General features: G+C 41.5%; 1 protein-coding gene and 1 non-coding gene across 6 annotated transcripts in view; one reads left to right on the forward strand and one right to left on the reverse strand.

The window, feature by feature from the left end:
• Positions 1-6783: 6783 nt before the first annotated feature.
• Positions 6784-6945, reverse strand: LOC123500197. Its single transcript, XR_006673215.1, has one exon. It is a non-coding gene; the product is annotated as a U1 spliceosomal RNA (small nuclear RNA).
• A 4880-nt stretch (positions 6946-11825) lies between these two features.
• LOC123499717 (retinol dehydrogenase 11-like) overlaps positions 11826-15000 on the forward strand; it is a 9022-nt gene continuing 5847 nt past the window's right edge. The window contains exons 1-5 of one of the 5 annotated variants that reach the window (XM_045248129.1): positions 11826-11917; positions 13139-13302; positions 13627-13719; positions 13871-13982; positions 14625-14752. In XM_045248129.1, the coding sequence (XP_045104064.1) occupies positions 13146-13302; positions 13627-13719; positions 13871-13982; positions 14625-14752 (490 nt within the window). In that variant the 5' untranslated portion in view covers positions 11826-11917; positions 13139-13145. Of the gene's footprint in view, positions 12238-13138; positions 13303-13626; positions 13720-13870; positions 13983-14624; positions 14753-15000 lie in introns of all 5 variants that reach the window. The other 4 variants (XM_045248127.1, XM_045248128.1, XM_045248130.1 and 1 more) reach the window with 4 other exon arrangements.

Raw genomic sequence — 15000 nt, forward strand, 5'->3', positions numbered from 1 at the left:
CGCATACATAAAAAAACACACCCACTAATCCACGCGATGCTACGTACTATGGAAAAATGCAACATTACAACCACAACTGCACCTCAGAGGGGCTTTTTTAATCGCATTTTTGTTGCACTAACCCGCTTTTTCTCCTATATAAAAATGGTAATATAATAAATAAATAAATATCATAAAAATCCTGTTCGTTGTTTGGTATCAGTGGCCTGCCTGTAATATACACCAGACAGCATAATGTTACTTCACCTGAGGAGTTTGCCAACGATATTTCCAGATTCAGGAAGAACATGTTTGTAAGTGCGATGTAACGTTTACATGCTACGAACTTGCATCATCCTTTCATACAACCTACAACAGGAATCAGGGAGAGAGATGTGACTTCCTCCTCCTCTTCAGTGGACACAGGGAAGGCAGCTGAAAGTTGCTACGCGTCATGACGTCATCAAATTCGCCAGTGATTCACGAGCACTGAAACCGAATGTCCCAATCCTTGGTCCCAACCCATCACAAACCCAGCCGTACGTGTATTAGCTGTGTGTAAACTCCTGTTCTGGCTCTAGTGGTTGTCGGGAAGAACTGCCTTTTCAACTGTCCTTCCCTTTTCCTCTTATTTGTCTTCCTCTCTTTTTAAGTTTCGAGTCCGTTTCTTATTTTCTAAAGATTTTTCCAAAATCTAAAGTTTTTTTTTCGTTTCTTGTTCCTCCAAACTGTTTTTTCTTCTTTCGGTTTACTTCAGTGTGTAGTTCGTCAAGACTACTTCTGTCTCCTATCACTTAGAGGTGTTATCAGTTCTGTTCAGTTTTGGTCATTGTGGAAGCTGAAGGCATACACAAGGACAAATTTGTAACAAAGATAATATTTGAGTGTTAGTTTAGGAAAGAGGTTTTTGGTTAATTTGTTGCAACAAATTCTCTTGTAATACTTGAAGGAAAATGTCTTTTTTTTTACGTGACGACTGATTTTGATTATTTCTGGGCAAACCACACTTGAAGGACCTGTGAGAAACTGATTTGGGAAGGGGAAGCATTATGGTGATGTAAATGCAGCAGAAATGAGGTCCAAAATCACTTCAAGCACATCAAAACCACCAGAAAACATTTTCCTGAGCGCGGTTAATTCACCCGAGCATTCAGCCGAGCAGTGTTTCTTTTCATTCAGTGTATCCCCGCTGTCGACAATGGTAACTGAGAATCGTCACCGCAATACCCTCCCGTCTTTATGGAATGATTTTTTAGATATAATCTTTTGTTTTACTGACTCACATTATTTATATCTTCTTGAGAAACAATTAATTATACCGAGTTTCATGTTGGTCTGACTGAGTACGTAGAAGCTGCACCACCTCCCATGCTCCCAAACTATTCCCGCCGTCACATGCCGCACACTGTAAAAATGCCATGTACCGTCTGATTCCGTGACTTGCTGGGTCTCTTGATGTATGTGTTGGTGGTTGTCATTCTGTACCGCTCCACTAGGTGTCGAATGAGGCCCAATGTCGTCTTGGTTAAAATAATCATTGCTGAGAGAGAGAGAGAGAGAGAGAGAGAGAGAGAGAGAGAGAGAGAGAGATAGGCACGACGCCGAGACAAGTATGAGAGAAAACTGATATTCTATGGGAAACTCAATTAAATCTGGATGTAACTCGTTCATTAGTTCCTCAATGTATTCGGTAGCCTATTTGATTAATTACTAACCTACTCAACTTGCTGACTAACCTTAATATTTATTAACACCCGTGTTTTGTTACCGAAAGAGAGAGAGTGTTTTGGGATGAGACAGAAAACGGAGAAATTTTATGGAACACTTCATGAAACCAGTTTATTTTGTCCTATAACTCTTTCACTACTATGCGCAACATCTTACAACACTAACAGCAGCGATCAGTACAAAACACATCGACTGACAAAAAAAAAGTAAACACAATGCTATCACACACACTCACTCACCCTTACCTCCTTCACGGGCCCGTCTCAATCCCTGACCAGAGGAGGGACCACCAGGAGGGCAGTGGGTTGACCTCCTCGGCTTGCTTCGCCTCAGCTCGCTCCCTCTTCCCTTGCCCATGCTTGTGTGTTGTGGCGGCGGCGGCTCTTAACGTCCTAGGGTAAGAATGTGGCAACCACCGTCCCGCGCCGCTAACTCAAATACAGACATATCACTCTGGAAAATTAACAGTATTTCTCACTATAATTTCTCCCTATAATTGACACGATACATTCTCCCAAGAAACACCTTCAGAGACTCAAATGTCCTTTCATTCGTCTCTCTACACCAAGGAGGTTGAATGGAACCTCCTTGCTCTACACCAGTGCATTGGTTCACAACCTGTGGTACGTGAAGGTTTCAGATGGTACATAAGCAAATACTTAACGCATGTCAAATACTCACTCTCTCTCTCTCTCTCTCAGTGATATACATTATCGCATTGCTTCCATTGGTGCTAATGTTTTGTGCTGCTATGAAAAGGTTAACATCATTCAGAACACGCACTCTTATGGTTAGATGAGTATCACTGCCACTAGGTGGAGTAGAGATTGAGAGATGGAGAAAAGTGCAGGGGGAGGATTTCTTAATAGCAGAAGAAGAGGAGGAGGAGGAGGAGGAGGAGGAGGAGGAGGAGGAGGAGGAGGAATGGAGAATAATGATACTTGGAGTGAAAAGATGTGTTGTTGTCGTTTTGGTGGTTTGAATGATGGAAGGTGAGCAGTGACCCACGGGAACAGTTACTGCTTGACGTGTTTGTTTGTTGAGCCCTGACTTGTACTGACCCTGTCCCAGTAAGAGGCACCGCATGGCTACGATTAGCGTGGACGAAAGTTGTTCATCTTTTGGACTTTATAAGAGCAAAAATGAGCCTCATAATCACAGTGTAGGGATGTGTACTGCAGGACACCAGCCTTCATTGGACCTGCACCCTCAAACGTCACTTTCCCTTACACTCACATATTAAAAATTACATTTGTATGCGAATGAAGTTAACGTTTTGGATAATAGCGCTGTGGGCCGCCCTCGTGGCGGCCACAGCTGATGGGAGTGGAGACCGGCACACGGTAGAGTGTGCCGGTGGACGACAGGAGCTGCTGGCCTCGTCCAGCAGCCTCCTGCAGGACAGGCGGGTCCTCACCTACGAGGTAACCCGCCTGAAGGAAGCACTGGAGGACGCCCAGCAGGGCAACCTCAGGCTGAGTGAAAAACACTCAGACGTCCTGAGGGAGCACCTGCAGGTCCTGGGCGACCTACAGTTGCTGCGGCAGGAGCGTGCTGCTCTACAACAGGAGCGCGCGCTCCTGCACGAGAAGCAGGTGACTCTGCACGCCCAGCATGAGGACCTGCGCCAGGAGCATGCGGCCCTGCTTCACAAGCACGAGGCCCTGCTCCAGGTGCATGGGTCCCTGCAGAGGCAGCATGAGACGCTGCGGACGGACCACGCTGGTCTTGCAAAGGACCAGCGTGACCTTGAGGCTGCCCACGGCAGCCTCAAGAAGAGCTACCTGGGCGTGCGGCAAGAGCTGCACAGTCTCCAGGAGCTGAATGATCGCCTGAGGGAGGACCACCTCCGGCTGCAGGACACAAAGGAGAGCCTGCTGGATGACATTGATGAGATGGCCAACATCAACCATCAAATGGCCGAAGGAATGAAGGACATCATAGAGAATGGCAGAACACAAGAAGACACGAAACATCATGTCCAGTCTCTTGTGTTGAGGACCAATAATGAGAAGAAAAGGGCCCTGATGGAGGCCCAAGAAAAGTACGATAGGCTTATGGAAGAAAGGAATGCTATGGAAGAACAACTGGCTATTACGAAGAAGGAATATCAACGTGTTCAGGAAGAAAAGAAATGCTTGACAGAGATTGCAGAGACAGAAAAGCAAGATGTCAATGTCGCTAGGACAGCAACACGAATGGTATAAGACCAAGGAGACGGTGGGGCAACAGCTTGAGTCTCTGCAACTCAAGGTCGAGAGAAAGAAAAAGCTGATGCAAGACGCGGAACAGAAGGAAAGCCTGAGCATGAATGACACAGTAGCGGAGAACGAGACTCAAGAGACAGAGAACGGTTCCCAGGAACATCAGCCAAAAGACTTGGTCCCTGGAGAACAAGAAGATGAGTCTCTGGAAAGTAGCCAGCAGGCCAGCGAACACGCAGAGAGGCTGGCAAATGCTGTGAATGAGCAGATGTGGAAACAGGAAAGATTATTGATGGGATTGGAGAAGAATACTAAGGAAGGAAACGTGACAAAGAAAAGGAAACGTGAAAGAAAAATCGCAGACAAGGTGCCCCGGGAAAGTAGCCAGCAGGCCAGCGAACACGCAGAGAGGCTGGCAAATGCAGTGAATGAGCAAATCTGGAAACAGGAAAGATTATTGCTGGGATTGGAGAACAATGACACCAAAAAAGGAGACGTGACGCAGGAAAAGAAACACCAAGGAAGAATCAGGGAAAGGAATGAGTTATGAATCGCCTGAGAGGCAAAAAAAAAAAAAAAAAAAAAAAAAAAAAAATCGTTTGTTAGGACATGGAGGTCGCCGTTTTGTTTACGAAGACATGGAGTTCAAGATTTATGTTATGATTTGGAGGTCGCTGTTTTGTTTGTGAGGACAAGGAGGTCAAGATTTATATGTTATGATTTGGAGGTCGCCGTTTTGTTTGTGAGGACATGGAGGTCAAGATTTATATGTTATGATTTGGAGGTCGCCGTTTTGTTTGTGAGGACATGGAGGTCAAGATTTATATGTTATGATTTGGAGGTCGCTGTTTTGTTTGTGAGGACAAGGAGGTCAAGATTTATATGTTATGATTTGGAGGTCGCTGTTTTGTTTGTGAGGACATGGAGGTCAAGATTTATATGTTATGATTTGGAGGTCGCTGTTTTGTTTGTGAGGACATGGAGGTCAAGATTTATATGTTATGATTTGGAGGTCGCCGTTTTGTTTGTGAGGACATGGAGGTCAAGATTTATATGTTATGATTTGGAGGTCGCTGTTTTGTTTGTGAGGACAAGGAGGTCAAGATTTATATGTTATGATTTGGAGGTCGCCGTTTTGTTTGTGAGGACATGGAGGTCAAGATTTATATGTTATGATTTGGAGGTCGCCGTTTTGTTTCTCTTACTATTAATAACACTGTACACAACCAATGTCTCAATATCCGTACAAATTTCAAGAGCGAAGATTTTTTCTTTCATCCAAAACTTCTCGTCTGCTCTTCACATTTTCCTAATAAAACGAAGTAGGAAAGAAAAACTACACACACACACACACACACACACACACACACACACACACACACACACACACACACACCGCGTACCACTAGTGGTATGCTAATGTCTTCCAGGTGGTAGTGCGATTTATATGCTATTTTTAGTTAAATTGGATTAATTTCTCATAAAAATGATTAATTATTGCTTTACACAAGACAATTTGGCCTCGATCAGCTGGTGGAGAAGAAACAGATGCATCCTTCGCATTAAATTGAGTTGTGTTCCTTGTTGTTAGTTCATTTGTGTGTTGTGCATGTGAATGATTTCATATTTGCTGGAATTGAATGTTTTCTGGAACCGAACAACGTCCAAATTTAAAATGATGATTATTGGTGATGACCTTAAAATCTACTGAAATGTACGCAAATCTCCTCCATTATCCATATTATTGATGTTAACACCTCCCAACGTGACACTAATGAAGCGGTACCTACAGCTGAATCATGGGGGCTTACTCTAAATTCTTCTAAATGTGTCGCTTTGCGCTTTCAACATGGCAACATTGACTGGAATCTGCTTGCTCCCTACTCAGATTATTATATCAACAACATGATAATTAAGTTTGTAACCTCCCGTACTCCCGGTGTCTTGAAATTCTTAACTTGTACTCAGTTAAAAGGAAGACTTCTACAATCTGACCTCATAAAATGTTGGCACATTTTTCACGACCCATCAGCCATTGAACCACTATACATTTATTTCAGCTTCCACCAAACCCTTTGACACGAGGCCAAAGATTTAAGTGGCGCACCAACACACCACTACTGGTTGTGAATCTGGCTTCTTTAATAACAATTGTGTCCCTCTTTGGAGCTCGTTACCAGATGAAGTGCATGATGGGCTGACTTCCCTTCACCAATTGAAATCCGCCTTCCTGTATACACATGGAGCTCTTCAGCTTTACAAGCTGAACTTTAGTTCGCTGCATATGGCATACTCTTCCAGACCATATACTTTTATATACGGCTCCTTGAGCAGTGGAGAGGTGAAGGCTGCCCTGCCCGAGACCTGCTGATGGGGCTGTTACGAGCAGCACCTCCCCGATGACCTCACCGCGCCACACAACCACCCGACTCTCAGTGAGAGGGAATGGAGTTTCTTCACTGGCGGGCCGATGCTCACATTGTACAACACATGTATACTACACATATACTTTTTACATAAATTTAAATTTTGTACAATAAACCTTGAAAAACAAGCGCCAAGGTGAACTGGAGGAGGACAGTAATAGCAACATGATGTGTCATTGAACAACCGTAACAAACACGGATATGCAGGAATACACACACGGCCACTTCAGCCTCACCGCAAAACAGTACTGCAACTTTCATATTGCCTAACTCACATTCCACATGATCAAAGACCATGATGGGGATGGTGAACGCAGCACTGCCTTACCATCGAAGTTGTAAGCAGGATCTCTAACATCAGAACCTACACGTAAGCTATCTTTAAGGAAATCGTTGGTAGGTTAGTAGCCACACGGGCACTTGTGTTAGTTAACATGGCAGGTAATGAAGGGGATGCGCGAACGCAATCCCCGCTAACAAAAATTTCACACTCGAGTTAACCACATTTGGGTTAATCGCAAGGGTCAGCACCGCCGGAGTGCAATGGCGGGCCTCGCCTTGGGAGAACCGCCTTCATGATCACGGTGTCTCCTGTGCCAGGTAAGTATGAATTCAGATCCAACTTGACCCACCTCACTTTCAAAAGCTGTACACCTGTAAACAGTTACACCATTTAATGCAAGTATTCTTTTAAGAGGATATCACCTTTTACATTATTATTGCATCTAAAATTAAAATAAAATTCGCAATTTAATGCTTGCTTCGTAGCTACACATCCGTCATAAGTATAAGCAATATTATATGATAAAGCAATTTTCTCGTTTGTCACCACACATTTAACAAGACAGTTTTCCCAATAGACGTCAATCCCATTATTATTATTATTATGAGGTCAATGAAGGTGACCCACTGGAAAGCATAACTGCATAAACCCAAAGGCCCAGTGGGCGGCACCTCACCGATAAGTGAAAGGAAGTAACAGGAATGAACAACAGAATAGGAAGATTGGTAGAGATCTAAGAGGTAGTGAGTTCAGAGAGAAGAAAGGTATTCACACGTTTTTTAAATGCTTCAATGTTACTAGAATTAACAATCTCGTTGGGAATTGTATTCCAGAGTCTAGCAGATACTGGGATAAAACACCGGGAAAATTGTGAAGTATTACATCGATTCACAGACAAGGAACGGTCATTCATGATCAAGGATTGTCTTGTAGCACGTGCTGGTAGTGAAGGGGCAGGCAAATGACAATGCAACGGGTGGTTGGAATTAGACATGATTTTGAAGAAATAGGACAATGATCCAACCAAACGACGATGCCGAAGATTAATCTCAAGATTAGGAAGAAGAAATTTAATCTATCTTTTCCTTACAAACCCAAGATACAATGTGCTCTCACAAGCAGCTCGACGCAATTAATACAATAATTACGTTCATCACGCACTGATACAGTTTTAGCCTAAAGATACATTTAAAATATATGGGACAATAGTATGCATTGAAAATACATATCTATACGTATTTAACTTTGATGTATCTGTGTTACATACAAACCAAACCGCATGGCTCGAGAATCTCAGGCAATAAGCAAGAGAAACATGTCATGTGCACCACCGTAACTATACATGCTGCCGAGAGAGAGAGAGAGATAGTCAATACCCATGCAGTGTTTACAATTCATTCCATTGCAAACGATATCTTTTGTATCAACGATTGTTGTTGCACGGACGAAAAAAAAACTATTATCCTCTATTTTTCACTTGTTGACACTACCGTTAGACTTCAGTGGTGGTACGTACGTAGTACATAGAATACAAACTAAAAAATAATAATAAATAAATGAATAAATAAATAAACAAATGACCAGACTAATTCACGAACTCTCTCTCTCTCTCTCTCTCTCTCTCTTTAAAATCGTGGTGAGAGAGCAGAGCGTTTTGAAGCCTGAGAGACTATAGAGACGAAGCTTCCGTGCTCCAATAACTGCTTTGTTAATGGCTGCCTCTCGTTTTCTCCTCGGTCCTGGTTTCATTAATACTGAGATAAACACTGAGTCTACAGCCTTTATTAGTATAGTGTATTAGTGAAAGGGGTGTAACATTTTAAGTTTTTTTAATGGAAGAGGGGAAAGCTGGCCAAGGGCAACAAAAGATTATTAAAAAAGAAAGAAGCTCAATAGTTGACGGTCCTATTGCACGTCCTAGTGAGTGAGCGTGTTTGCCTTCATTATCTGGATCATTTTTATCTCCTGATCTTGTTACCTGTGTTGGCTTCAATAACAGGATCTTTAACTATTTTTTTTTTTTTCTCCTCCACTATCCTTCCCTTATTCCCTACAGTTTCATTACTGAGAAACACAATCTAGTGCTTTTCATTTCCCCTTCTCAGTCATCACTAAATTTATTAATATTTTTTTCGGTATCCGGACAAAAATTATCACTCTTAATAACATACACTAATAATTCACCCCCTGCTACACTCAAACATCATTACTCACCTTCCTCTCAAGTTCGGTAGTGACGATATTTGACAATATATAAATAGTATTCCTCCTTCACTCACCGCCATCGTATGTCACTACCACACCTTATCATACTACACATTTCTCCTTATCCCGCTGCACATCGCCATTATCAACACCATAAACTAACACTTCAATCTCTAATGCACTTATACGTTATTACTCACCTTTCTCAGTGGTGTGGTAGCGCTGATGATTGATGATTAAGAACAATATTTGCCTCCACAATTTGTACAACTCGGTCAGATCCAGTGTTAGTAACGGCCGGCCGGCCGCTAGATGGCTTGCAAGGTACGGTTACTGGCATAGCGCATGTTTCTGTTTTCTATACTAAATCAAGGGTTATGTAGTGCTAGTTTTCGGGAGTGAGGGATTAATATGATGCTTTAAGGAGGATAAAAGATGTATTAACCAAGGCCATAGATATATATTTTTCGTGTTTTTTTTTTTCTTTAAAATCGTCATCGATGCTGTCAGTGTTACAGATCGTAATGGTTTTATTGTCACGATGAGGAGGATGAGGATGATGATGATAATGATGATGCGGCGGAGGAGGAGGAGGAGGAAGAAAAGGAGGAGAAAGAGGAAGAGGCATAAAGAGTTTAGGAAAGTCCCAGCAACCTTATCAACAAGATGAGGATGTAATAGTAATAATAATAAAATTATTTGAATAAGGAAACAAGAGTCAATGAAAACACAAAAATATATTATAAGACTTTTGGAAAATAGGAGAAAAGAAACTAGCGTAGAACAAGTTAGATCAGGGTTCTCAACCTGGGATACGCGTACCCCCAGGGATACTTGAGAGGAATTTTGGGGATATGTGGCAGGTTTCTCAAAATACTTCAGCTTTGAATAACTGCAAATTTGTTTATAGTATACAATGTGGCCTACATGTGCTAGGCTGGATGTGTCCTTCACTAGAACCAAAACAAGGAAACTCTTGGAGTTATATCACTTGAGAGGAAGCTCTCTTGGATTACAGTTGCCACACAACCTTGCAAACCTATAATATTTGTTCCAATTTATTATTTTATATGTTATTCACACACACAGTGACTTATTTATCACTGTTACTAGTTACAAGTTGCAACTAGCTGCAAGCAACACTACTAGTAGTTCACTGCCATAATGATCGAAAATTGTCTGATATAGTTCCTTTTTGATAAATGTATTGCATGTTAGTCACATATAGTGTCTCCCTGTGAGGTACCAGTTCCTATCGACACTACCTCATAGAAACATACTAATATTAATTAAAAATTTTGTCTGCTCCACATATATAACACAAATTAAACTTAATAAACTAAGTCAATAAACCATGCATTTATTCTTACCCTTCCTGACGTTGCATTGTGGGAAAGGGGTACGTGATCAATACTGAAAGACTTCGAGGGGTAGGCTACATAAGATTAAAAAGGTTGAGAACCCCTGAGTTAGATAGTGAAAGGAAAGGAGAAAACAAATGAACGTTGATAATGAAACAAAAGTAAAAACTGAATCAAAATTCATAGTAAAAGAAAAGAAGAAAATACACAAAAGTTGACAGTTTGTGGAAAAATGGAGAAAAAAGATAAACCAGCGACAACCAAAGTGAGAAAACAAACTCAGGGAGTCACTGCAAAGCCTGTCCCCGACCTTATGTGTGTGTGTGTGTGTGTGTGTGTGTGAAAAATTTCACCACGGTCGTCTGCTGGTCACCCAACCAATCTCCCCATTACGGAGCGAGCTCAGAGCTCATAGACCGATCATCAGGTAGGACTGAGACCACAACACACTCCACACACCGGGAAAGTGAGGCCACAACCCCTCGAGTTACATCCCGTATCTATTTACTGCTAGGTGAACAGGGGATACACATTTGCCTCGCCGCTTTCCGGGACTCGAACCCGGACCCTCTCGATTGTGAGTCGAGCGTGCTAACCACTACACTACGTGTGTGTGTGTGTGTGTGTGTGTGTGTGTCCCTTTACTTTATAATAAACTGTAGTCCTAATCTATACTCACAATTTGCATGCAGTCTCTCTCTCTCTCTCTCTCTCTCTCTCTCTCTCTCTCTCTCTCTCTCTCTCTCAACTACATTACGTTCATCAACGTATACTATTCATAATAAAGATTGATCTTTGAAAAAGTCTGTTTTGCTCAGGATAGAGACCACTAACGGAATTGCAATATTCAACCTTCAACTCTCTCTTCTCCAGCCAGGTAAGTCCTACGTAGCTGTGCTCTGTTATCGCTCATTTATTCTTGTTTTCTTGTTTCATTTCTATCGTGGCGTATCCAACAAAAAGCACGGCAATACTGATTTCCCAGTTTAAAGGTCTGTCTGTATGTGGCTGGATTTACCAACTGCCAGAGTTTTCGGCTGGATATCGGTGCTATAAGCGGGTGGAGAAACAAGCCGTAAAACTGGACCGATATGTTGGTCTTGCCCAGCCGCTAGCAGCTTTGTTTACACTGTGACGTCACGAAACTTCGGAAGGTTTTGAAACTTTGAAGTTTGAACATGTGGGTGTCCAGAGGCAGAGAGGAAGATGTTGGAGCTAGTGAGGAACAAATAGCATGTCTGGGACCAGAAAAAATTAGTAGTACAGCAAAAACACCCTACGGAGAACTAGGTACGTACATTCGACGAGCTCGCTAGCACACTCCGATTAGTTTCCCTCTGTGCAGGGTGTTGTTGGAGGTGAGGACTGAATGGTTGTGATGATTTAATTTGATCGCAATTGTGCATAGTGTTTTGTTAAGATAAGAAATGTAGGTCAACTATCCGATACATCTCAGCCGCTGTGTGCACAACTGAAAGTGTTCCGCGGGGCTCCGACCAGCATATTTCTGTCGATACTTTTAGCGGCTAGTATTTCCAGCTGCATATTGACACGTGTGAATCCTCCTTTATACTCTGAGTCTATACAGATGATGATTGACGTCGAAATTGTTCCCAGCAGCAACTTTTTTATAGTTGGAGCGATTTTGCAGAACACCGGCCGCACCTGTTGAACGAACATCAACATTCACAACACATCAACAGAACCCTGACACACATCCCGGCTTTAAGGGTAAGCTGCTGCGTCAGGTGATACCGGGTTCGGCTGCTCATTGCCCTGAGTGCTCTCTTCACCGTGACTGGGATTTGACCAACTATCATTAACTCAGTTCACATGTGCTGCATTTGTTAAGCGTGATCTAAGTAAGTGTGAGTATCCAGCGAGGAAAGAAAGTAAGCAAGCCCCAACCCCAGGCGGGCAGGCAAGGGGTCACTCGCTCCTGTTTATCGCAAGACGTAAAGCAAACCGGTAACTATCTCGCTGGCATCTTGTGGACTCCAGCCACTCTTTGTTGTGGTGCTGAGGTTATGCTAATGTTAGGATAAAATTAGGTGAGTTGCAGAGATCTTTACAGAGAAGAAGTAATATGTAGTGTGTGTAAAATAGGTCGGTTGTTCTGTGATAATTCCGTGACTTAGATTTGCTTAAAAGTTAGAGTAGGCTATCTATCTTGTAAAGATGTCAACAGAGTAAGTTGCTGAGAAAGAGTTGAGTTTTGTTTCATATGCAGAAAGATAAACTGAATGGAACATTTAGTATTCGGTGTGGCCAAATATTTAGAATTAGTATATAATGTATTGTGTACTTGTAAGTGTATCTTTAAGTACTGATGACGAGGTCGAAGACAGATACAGGATAACCTAGATGGGCCCTGGTGGCCCTTTGTTATCCTATTATTTATGTTATGTTATGTTATGTTAAGATTGAAAATCAAGGCATTTATACCTTATGAGATAAGAAGGAAAATATGGGAACTTTGCTGTGAAGTATTAACAGTAGCATTGAAACATTATATTTGTGATAGGCAGTAAGCTGTTTTACTTTGTTTTTTGATAAACCAGTGACAATTATTCACTTGATGTTACATTTGTAGACATGAGCACTGGATATGTGTGTACTCATGGATCTGACCTGTCTGGATTTCATCAAAGCTAATAGAATTACCCGCAAAATCTTCTTTATTAAAATTTGGTTGGAGTTTATTTGATTGGGAAATATATCTGATAGATCTGAATTTCTTAAAGATAGCAAATAACAGTTGTTACAGACAAAACACCATAATGTTCCATGAGGATCATTTCTCTGTCCTTTGTTCATTGCCATTCAATAATATAAACTGTCTTTTGGATGATTTAGTAAATGTCAGCAGAATTGATCTATATTCAATATTGAATGATCAGTATCATCCACGTTAGTGCACAGTACAAGCTAATGGTTCTCAATGATTCATAGGTGCACAATGTGGGAAACTGTAGCAGGTGTGTTGGTGTTTGTTGTCTTGGCTACTTCACTCATAATGGTGGCCTTTGGAATGGTGTACCGGCGGCGCTGTGGGTGGGCCACCACCACTAATGACCTGAAGGGCCAGACAGTGATTATCACCGGAGCATCTGCAGGTAAGCAAAGAAGCTTGGAGCTGCCTTGGTACAGTGGAACCATATGTGCTTTGGGGGCTGTGGGGTCCCAGATGTACAGGTTCGAATCATATCAATGGTCTGAGTGTCGCAAGGGCTTCCTTACTCATACTAAAGGTTCATTAATGGTTGGGCTTTCATGTAGGAGGTGCCCGAATACCTCCTCTGGAAAAGCTCACATTGTTTAAAAGAAAAAAGAAAAAAAGCTTCATTTTATTCCAGCAGACTAGTACCATATCTGAAAGAAAATAGATTTTAGTATTATTTGTTTAGTGGGTAAACTAAATACGGGTTGAATTGAAACAGGTATAGGGAAGGAAGCAGCAAGGGACTTTGCCTACCGAGGAGCCAGAGTCATTATGGGATGCAGGAAACTGCAGAAGGCTTCAAAAGTTGCAAGTAAGTAATTTGACATATTTTGTCATTTGCTTTTTAGCAACATTAGTAATCATTACTTTTGTGGAGAAGAGTGAATATGTATATTTTCACATATAAATCTTGAAAAATATGTCTTGAAACTATAAAGTAATAAAAACTTGTGTTCTGTCAGGTGAAATTGAGGACAGCACAGGAAACAAATCTGTTGTTGTGAGAGAGCTGGACGTTTCATCACTCACCTCTGTTAGAAAATTTGCATCCAGGATTCTTGCTGAGGAACGCAGGTTAGTTTCTATATTATTGGTTATTTTCAACCCACTAAGGACAACCATATATCCAGTACAACATTAACTATCTAGATTCAAGGATACTCTTGCAATTGTCATTTTCATTTGTCAGGAACATGATCCCAATTTTCCCAAGTGATAACTAGGTTTACTCAGAGAAATTTTAATACAAGCACTGTTGAAGAAAGTATGCCATCTTCAGTGGCGTTTTGAGAGATGAACTTACATGAATAAAGTAATGAAAATATGAGATTAGGTATGATACACTTGGTTATTATGCAAACATTACATACATGAACCTCAGATCAATATTGTGCACTCCTTCAATTCTGAAAAGTCTAAAATAACGGTCTGAACATCAATATTCTCAGTAGCCTCGTTTGTGCTGCTCCCCTGAGAAATGTGCTGCTGCAACATTCGCCCCACTCATCCCCATGTCACTACGCCACTGGTTATCTTTATTACAGCATCTTCCTTCTGTGCAAAATTGATTATCATCATTGGTAATTTAAGACACTATCTGTAAATGTACATCAAGACTCAACTAGTTTCTCAGGTGTTTGATAATGATGGCTCCTCTGTATTGTATTGCCATCAGCCATATTGAATGCATGATGATATGTCCTTGGCCTTGTACAGGTTAGATGTGCTGGTGTTGAATGCGGGCATTGTCGGCACAGCACAGCGAGTGCTCACTTTGGAAAACCTTGAGCTCACAATGGCAACCAATCACTTTGGACATTTCCTACTCACAAACCTTCTCCTGGGTAAGCAGATGTTTTGTATAATCTTGTCTTTATATTCTACTGTCTCATCTGGTTGATGTTAAATGCTGGAGTTTTAATGTGGATGAAATAGTATCATGAGAAAATGTTACATTGAATAATTACCATTGTATTCTGCATTTTATCCTTTTTATGTAGCAGTGTGACAGGAGTTATGTATTAGTGTATATAACATTAATTACATTATGTAAGTCATTGAGACATGAAATTTTGCAACAAAAAATATGTCT

Source organism: Portunus trituberculatus, chromosome 50 (assembly GCF_017591435.1).
Source record: "Portunus trituberculatus isolate SZX2019 chromosome 50, ASM1759143v1, whole genome shotgun sequence".
NCBI lineage: Eukaryota > Metazoa > Arthropoda > Malacostraca > Decapoda > Portunidae > Portunus > Portunus trituberculatus.